The 9172-nt window shown below is 34.4% G+C and overlaps 1 protein-coding gene across 1 annotated transcript in view; it reads right to left on the minus strand.

The window, feature by feature from the left end:
* Positions 1-5643: 5643 nt before the first annotated feature.
* The window catches only part of atp2a2a (ATPase sarcoplasmic/endoplasmic reticulum Ca2+ transporting 2a), an 80218-nt gene continuing 76689 nt past the window's right edge, over positions 5644-9172 (minus strand). Inside the window, exon 20 of the mRNA XM_062051547.1 lies at positions 5644-6339. Coding sequence (XP_061907531.1) covers positions 6073-6339 — 267 coding nt within the window. The 3' untranslated portion in view covers positions 5644-6072. The remainder of the gene's footprint in view (positions 6340-9172) is intronic.

Below are 9172 nucleotides of genomic sequence, written 5' to 3' on the forward strand. Positions count from 1 at the left end.
GACCAGTACCCGTGAGTCCCGTTTGGGGGAAGAAAATAAAGCCACTAATTTTAGGCGACTCGTTCATGACTTGGCACATCCATGTCGGCATTTTAAAACAAGCTTGCGACAAATAAGTTTTAATTTGGAAAAACAACCCAAGCTATTGAAATATAAGAAGTGGTTGGCATGACGATGCGATCACACCAAGATGGACAAGTTGACATGCAGGGTCAAGGTGTGGTCACACTGCAACACACACACATACGCACACACACACACACACAAGGCCTTGAAGGAAACAACCTACAAAAATAAAAGCTCAAAGCACTCGCTGGTATTATGAATAATGTGCGCAGAAAGCCTAAGAGCAGCTTATGGCCAATAAAATAGAGAAGGACGATGAAAGCTATCAGTCCTACTCTGTGTGCTGTTATATACACATTTACATTCCAATGACGTCCATGTGAAGTACCATATACAGTATGTTCAAGTACAGTGTGTGCACATTTTTACATTACAGTAGAAACAGAAACCAACAAACAAAAAGTGCAATGTGATGCACGCACAGTCCTCGTCGCACTAACATGACACCTGGAAGAAGGCTTTGGGAAATTCCTCCAGAGCAGGGATGTCCAAAGTCCTGTTAAAAACTCCATCCAATTTTTTTTTTTTTTTTTTACCGCTTGTCCCGTTCGGGGTGCTGGAGCCTATCCCAGCTGCACACGGGCGGAAGGCGGGGTTCACTCTGGACAAGTTGCCACCTCGGACACAGATAACATTCACACTCACATTATACGATTAAAAAATGATGTAAGAGTCACTTACAATTATAATTTCCTTTTGTTGACTATTAAAACAAACCATTAAAAATGTACACTGAAAAAATGTTGCGGGCCTACAAAAATATTTATATAGCATTCAGGTAACCAGAAAAAGGTTTATTTTGAAAAAATAAATTACATTTGATCTAATGATTTTTTTCCCCAAAAGCAAATAATTACCGTATTTTTCAGACTTCGGGGGTGCGACTTATACTCAGGAGCGACTTATGTGTGAAATTATTAACACATTAGCGTAAAATATGAAATAATATTATTTATCTCATTCACGTAAGAGACTAGACGTATAAGATTTCATGGGATTTAGCGATTAGGAGTGACAGATTGTTTGGTAAACGTATAGCATGTTCTATATGTTATAGTTATTTGAATGACTCTTACCATAATATGTTACGTTAACATACCAGGCACGTTCTCAGTTGGTTATTTATGCCTCATATAACGTACACTTATTCAGCCTGTTGTTCACTATTCTTTATTTTAAATTGCCCTTTAAATGTCTATTCTTGGTGTTGGGTTTTATCAAATACATTTACCCAAAAATGCGACTTATACTCCAGTGCAACTTATATGTTTTTTTCCTTCTTTATTATGCATTTTCGGCCGGTGCGACTTATACTCCGAAAAATACGGTATATGAATATACAACATTTATATAATATTTAAATAAGCAAGAAATTGAATTAATACATTAAAAAAAAAAAAAGATTATAACATGCATGTATTAACGTAACATTTTAAGTTAAAGTGAAGTGTGAATTATATTTATATAGCGCTTTTTCTCTAGTGACTCAAAGCGCTTTTACATAGTGAACCCCAATATCTAAGTTACATTTAAACCAGTGTGGGTGGGACTGGGAGCAGGTGGGTAAAGTGTCTTGCCCAAGGACACAACGGCAGGGACTAGGATGGCGGAAGCGGGGGATCGAACCCGGAACCCTCAAGTTGCTGGCACGGCCCACTCTACCAACCGGGCTATACCGCCCCAAGTACCAATGATAGTCACACACACACACACACACTAGGTGTGGTGAAATGTGTCCTCTGCATTTGACCCATCCCCTTGTTCACCCCCCCTGGGAGGTGAGGGGAGCAGTGAGCAGCAGTGGTGGCCACGCCCGGGAATCATTTTCGGTGATTTTAACCCCCAATTCCAACCCTTGATGCTGAGTGCCAAGCAGGGAGGTAACTGGTCCCATTTTTATAGTCTTTAGTATGACTCGGCCGGGGTTTGAACTCACGACGGACACTCTAACCACTAGGCCATTTCTACGGAGCCCCTAAAGGGACATGGGGGAAAAAAAATGTTAAATGATTTTTTTTTATTTAATTTAATTTTTTTAGACATCTAGTGCGCACGAGAAACTTTTTATAAAGTAAAAAAAATAAAAATTATTTTTATAACTTTATAAAAAGTTATAAAGTTTCTCGTGCGCAAGAGAAACGTGTCAAAAAAAATATATAAATTTTTTATTTTTAACTTTATAAAAAGTTTCTCGTGCGCATGAGATACATGTCTAAAAAAATAAAATGCATGAGAAAGTTTCTCGTGCGCACAAGAAACATGTCTAAAAAAAATATGTATTTTTATAACTTTATAAAAAGTTTCTCGTTGGCAATAGAAACATGTCTAAAAAAATGTTCATTTTTATAACTTTATAAAAAGTTTCTCCTGCGCACGAGAAACTTTCTCGTGCACAAGAGAAACATGTAAAAAAATAATTTATTTTTATAACTTTATAAAAAGTTTCTCGTGCGCATGAGATACATGTCTAAAAAAATAAAAATTCTAATTTTTTTTTATAACTTTATAAAAAGTTTCTCGTGTGCACGAGAAACATGTCTAAAAAAAAAGGGTAACTTTTTAAATTTTTATAACTTTATAAAAAGTTTCTTGTGCGCATGAAAAACATGTCAAAAAAAAAAGAATTTTTTTAACTTTAAAAAAGTTTCTCGTGTGCACGAGAAACATGTCTAAAAAAAAGATTATTTTTTACATTTTTATAACTTTATAAAAAGTTTCTCGTGCGCATGAGAAACATGTCTAAAAAAAAGATAATTTTTATAACTTTATAAAAAGTTTCTCGTGCGCATGAGAAACATGTCTAAAAAAAAATGTTTTATTTTTATTTCTATAAAAACTCGCGCGCATGAAAAACATGTCTAAAAAAAAAGATAATTTTTAAAATTTTTTATAACTTTATAAAAAGTTCTCGTGTGCACGATAAACATGTCTAAAAAAAAAAAGATAATTTTTATAACTTTATAAAAAGTTTGTCGTGCGCATGAGAAACATGTCTAAAAAAAAAATTTATTTTTATTTTTATAACTATAAAAACTCTCGTGCACACGAGATACATGTCTAAAAAAAAAAAAAAAATGTCCCCCATGTCCCTTTAAGGGCTCCGTACATTTCAGATGGGAGACATTAAATAATGAATTATGTTGTGTTAACATTTAAATCATGACCTACATTATATTGCTTTTAATGACGTGACAACATTGAAATGACGCCAGCATTCTTTCGTTACGTTTGGACATCCTTGCTCCGACGTGGAGGAGACAAAACAAAACAGCAGTGAGGTAGCCGTGCTCTGCCTAGTGCAGGGAAGACAAAAAGTAGCAACTCTTCCATCAACTTGCACTGCGAAAAGTGAATGAAGATGAAATATGTGAAATCAAGGTGCTCCTTTTTTCACTTCCAACACCCAACTCTTACCAGGCACTAAATACAATACTGGATGTACAGTAAAAGTACTTACAATACTGGATGTATAATAAAGTACTTACAATACTGGATGCACATTACAAGTACCTACAATACTGGATGCACATTACAAGTACCTACCATACTGTATATATACTAAAGTACTTAATGTAAGAAAACTGACAACACATTGGAAATGTGACTTGTGCTGGTCAGAAATATATCTTAGTACACATACAGTACAGTGCAAACAAATATGTCAAGGGAAGGCTTACTTATGGAAACATAAGCGGGTGTCGACATAAGCGGGTGTAGAAATGGCCGAAAGGAAGCATTACTTGTGCCTGTGGGCAGACATGATGACCTTGATCTGTCTTCCAGAAGCCAAAAGTCGAAAATACATTTAGTGTATATTTTGTTACAAAGTGTGTTTATGTAAAAGTGGTCTAAAAAAAGAATGGACGTTTGGTATGAAAAGTTTCGGAGGCAAGCGGCGGTTCCTTTTTTTGACAGAAGCACAAATCCGCTGAACACGCGAGTGTGGGAATAATTGTATGTAAGTTATCACAAAACTTTCAATGAGCAGACAAAAGCTGTCTTTAATCCTACCAAGGCGTGTAAAACTCCACTGTGCAGGATGGGAAGCGACATGAAGGTGTGCGGTTTCTTTCATGTATCGTAATCCACAGAAAGATATCGTCTTGACCCGAGAACTACAAAGCGAAGAGGAAGCAGGACCCCCGACTCCCCTCCAGGGACCTTTTCTTTTAACTGTTGTAGTCAAAGGCGATGGCTGTTTACGACCCCCGTCCCTTAGAAACAGCTGTTGCCATGTAATCAGTGAAAGTCCAAATAGAGAAAGGCGTACAATCTTTCGCCAGAGACTGTACAAGAGTACAGCCCAGGCATCTCTCCTCAATTGAGCCAAATTTAATTGTCTCTATTTACCGTATTTTTCGGACTATAAGTCGCAGTTTTTTTCATAGTTTGGCCGGGGGTGCGACTTATACTCAGGAGCGACTTATGTGTGAAATTATTAACACATTAGCGTAAAATATCAAATAATATTATTTAGCTCATTCACGTAAGAGACTAGAGGTATAAGATTTCATGGGATTTAGCGATTAGGAGTGACAGATTTTTTGGTAAACGTATAGCATGTTCTATATGTTATAGTTATTTGAATGACTCTTACCATAATATGTTACGTTAACATACCAGGCACGTTCTCAGTTGGTTATTTATGCCTCATATAACGTACACTTATTCAGCCTGTTCACTATTCTTTATTTATTTTAAATTGCCTTTCAAATGTCTATTCTTGGTGTTGGGATTTATCAAATAAATTTCCCCAAAAAATGCGACTTATACTCAAGTGCGACTTATATATGTTTTTTTCCTTCATTATTATGCATTTTCGGCCGGTGCGATTTATACTCCGGAGCGATTTATAGTCCAAAAAATACGATAATTCCTTGCTTCTCGTCTTGTTTAATAAATGTCATCAGTGTTTGAACCTGACAGCGAGCAAAGATTATAATGATGCCAACAAAACGTTCTGACAGACGACAATTTTTCATAGAAATATTACCATTGGATCTCAAACTACACATTTAAGATTGGCAATGATAAATGTACCTGGTAAGAAAAATTTTGTATTTTTTTAGTAGGGCTGTCAAAATTAACTCATGTGATGAATGTAAAAAAAACAAACTGTACGAGCTCTTCTACTTCCAGTCCGTACAAAATGAGTGAGGGGACTCAACAGCCATGAATTGATTAACGTGGACCCCGACCTAAAAAAGTTGAAAAACTTATTCGGGTGTTACCATTTAGTGGTCAATTGTACGGAATATGTACTGTACTGTGCAATACTAATAAAAGTTTCAATCAATCAAAAAAAACACAGGTGTGCAGCCTGAAAGAACTTTAGATAAGAAGGTTGCTAAGTTTTGTGTGGATAAATGTTGTGCATTTAAGTAAAACCTTCAAAAAGGTTCCTGGATGACATTCATATGTGGGCTCTGTACCGCGGATGTCGTTGTGGCTTGTGCAGCCCTTTGAGACACTTGTGATTTAGGGCTATATAAATAAACATTGATTGATTGATTGACATTCTGACAATAAAATGGCATTTATAAATACAAAAATTGGGGTCTTAAGCACATTTCAATAATGCAAGCGAGTGTGCGATTCTTCCAAATGACATTTGACAGCCCTCATTTTTAGTCAAACGAGCACTTTTGACCTTGATTTCAGATATCATTTGTACTTTTTTTACAGTGTGTTACACTTATTATTTTCCCCAGAGACATGTCAAATTAAAAAAAACATTATAAATGGTGTTAATTCTCTACATTTGAACGTAGCATCCGGGTGGGCAGAATGTGCTCAAATGAAGTGAAACCTGATGTCACCACGACTAAACCACTCTCAGCCTAAAAATGCATTTCTAAAAAATGTCCTAAACATCAAAGATGCGTCCACCAGATGAGGATGGGAGTGTTGGTTAGTTGTGTGTTAATGTCCAGAGGTGCGGGTCAGTCAGGGCCACAGCACGTTAGTGTCGGTGCTGTAGATCCACAGCAAGAGTGGCAGGGAGACGGCCACAAAGGGCCAGGAGATGCCCTCGGCACATGCAGGCAGGCCGCCGCCGCCTTTGTGGCCGCTCGGCTTCTCCGGCGCTTTACCCAAGTCCAGGTAGTTCCTGGCCGCCATCTTCAGCACCTCGTCCAGCAGGATGACGGGAATGGAGATCTTCAGCACCATCATCCACTGGGTGGTGTCCAGCGGGGTGATCTGGAAGATGACCTGTGGAGCACGTGATCATGTGACATTTATCTTAAGTCCAGCGTGTCAAACTAACAAGACTATGAGGGTAAACACGTACAAACTAGAGGTGTCCGATAATGGCTTTTTTGCCGATATTCCGATATTGTCCAACTCTTAATTACCAATTCCTATATCAACCGATACCGATATATACAGTCGTGGAATTAACACTGCAAAAAAGTCAGTGTTCAAAAACAAGAAAAAAAAAAATACAAAAATGAGGGGTATTTACGGAGCTCCTAAAGGGACATGGGGGGGGAAAAAATCTAGATTTTTTTGGACATGTATCTCGTGCACACGAGAAACTTTCTATAAAGTTGTAAAAAAAAAAAAAAAAATTAAATAGTTTTTTTTGTAGACATGTATCTCGTGCGCACGAGAAACTTTTTATAAAGTTATAAAAAAAAAAAAAAGTTTTTTTTTTTTTAGAAATGTATCTCGTGCGTACGAGAAACTTTTTATAAAGTTGTAAAATTTTTTTTAAAAATTTTTTTTTAGACATGTATCTGGTGCGCACAAGAAACTTTTTATAAAGTTATAAAAAAAAAAAAATCTTTTTTTTAGACATGTATCTCGTGTGCACAAGAAACTTTTTATAAAGTTATTAAAAAATAATAATTTTTTTTTAGACATGTATCTCATGCGCACAAGAAACTTTCTATAAAGTTGTAAAAAATAAAATAGTTTTTTTGTAGACATGTATCTCGTGCGCACGAGAAACTTTTTATAGTTATTAAAAAATATATATATTTTTTTAGACATGTATCTGGTGCGCACAAGAAACTTTTTATAAAGTTATAAAAAAAAAAATCTTTTTTTTAGACATGTATCTCGTGTGCACAAGAAACTTTTTATAAAGTTATTAAAAAATAATAATTTTTTTTTAGACATGTATCTCGTGTGCACAAGAAACTTTTTATAAAGTTATTAAAAAATAATAATTTTTTTTTAGACATGTATCTCATGCGCACAAGAAACTTTCTATAAAGTTGTAAAAAATAAAATAGTTTTTTTGTAGACATGTATCTCGTGCGCACGAGAAACTTTTTATAGTTATTAAAAAATATATATATTTTTTTAGACATGTATCTGGTGCACACAAGAAACTTTTTATAAAGTTATAAAAAAAAAAATCTTTTTTTTAGACATGTATCTCGTGTGCACAAGAAACTTTTTATAAAGTTATTAAAAAATAATAATTTTTTTTTAGACATGTATCTCGTGTGCACAAGAAACTTTTTATAAAGTTATTAAAAAATAATAATTTTTTTTTTAGACATGTATCTCGTGCGCATGAGAAACTTTCTATAAAGTTGTAAAAAATAAAATAGTTTTTTTTGTAGACATGTATCTCGTGCGCACGAGAAACTTTTTATAGTTATTAAAAAAAAATATATATATTTTTTTAGACATGTATCTCGTGCGCACAAGAAACTTTTTATAGTTATTAAAAAAAAAAAAATTTTTTTAGACATGTATCTCGTGCGCAGAAGAAACTTTTTATAAAGTTATAAAAAAAAATAATTCTTTTTTTAGACATGTATCTTGTGCGCACGAGAAACTTTCTATAAAGTTATAAAAAAAAAAATTAAAAAATTAGTTTTTTTGTAGACATGTATCTCGTGCACACGAGAAACTTTTTATAAAGTTATAAAAAAACTTTTTTTTTTAGACATGTATCTCGTGAGCACGAAAAACTTTCTATAAAGTTATAAAAAAATTTAAAAAAAATGTAATAGTTTTTTTTGTAGACATGTATCTCGTGCGCACGAGAAACTTTCTATAAAGTTATAAAAAAAAAAAATGTAATAGTTTTTTTTTGTAGACATGTATCTCGTGCCCAAGAGAAAAGTTTCTCGTGCGCACGAGATACATGTCTAAAATTTTTTTTTTACAAATTTTTAAATTTTTATTTATTTATTTTTTTACAACTTTATAAAAAGTTTCTCATGCGCATGAGATACATGTCTAAAAAAATAGAAATAAATAAATAAATTATAAAAAAATGTTTCCCCCATGTCCCTTTAGGGGCTCCATAGGTATTTCATTTGAACTAAGCAAAATTATCTGCCAATAGAACAAGAAAATTTGGCTTGTCAAGACTTTCCAAAACAAGTAAAATTAGCTAACCTGAACCCAAAAATAAGAAATAAGAAATTATTACTTTAAAAAAGTAGTTTTATACTTGCATTCACTTGTGTGTGTGAAAAGACGTAGCTATTATGTGACCGGGCCGACACGCAAAGGCAGTGCCTTTAAGGTTTATAGGCGCTCTGTACTTCTCCTATGTCCATGTACACAGCGGCGTTTTTAAAAAATTTGACTTTTTGAAACCGATACCGATAATTTCAGATATTACATTTTAAAGCATAAATCGGACTGCCGATATTATCGGACATCTCTAGTACAAACTCATTGAAAAGCACATTTTGTACGATCTAAAATACTGTAAAAAAAAAAAAGGTTTCCTTCAAACTATTCAACTTCTGTACTTCCAATGCCGTGATTCTTTATGATATCAGCACAAAAATTACCTACTATTGTTCTGATAGAGTCAACTGCTGTAAAACTACAAGAAAAAAACAACTTTGTGTGCTTACAGGAGGACATTTAGTTGCCTGGCTGTCACATGTAAACATTGTGAGGTCCTGCTTGTATCGCAGCGTTTATTTCCCAGTAAACTAACACGATCCCACATATGTTTTTGTAGTTGGACTGATATGGAATATCAATACCGGATCAGAACACCACTACTTCAAACAGAAAGCAAAGGTAAAATGTCCTGTTAATAATCTGTTGGCTGACAGAAGTT

The sequence above is a fragment of the Entelurus aequoreus genome, linkage group LG06 (assembly GCF_033978785.1).
Source record: "Entelurus aequoreus isolate RoL-2023_Sb linkage group LG06, RoL_Eaeq_v1.1, whole genome shotgun sequence".
In the NCBI taxonomy this organism is placed as follows: Eukaryota; Metazoa; Chordata; class Actinopteri; order Syngnathiformes; family Syngnathidae; genus Entelurus; species Entelurus aequoreus.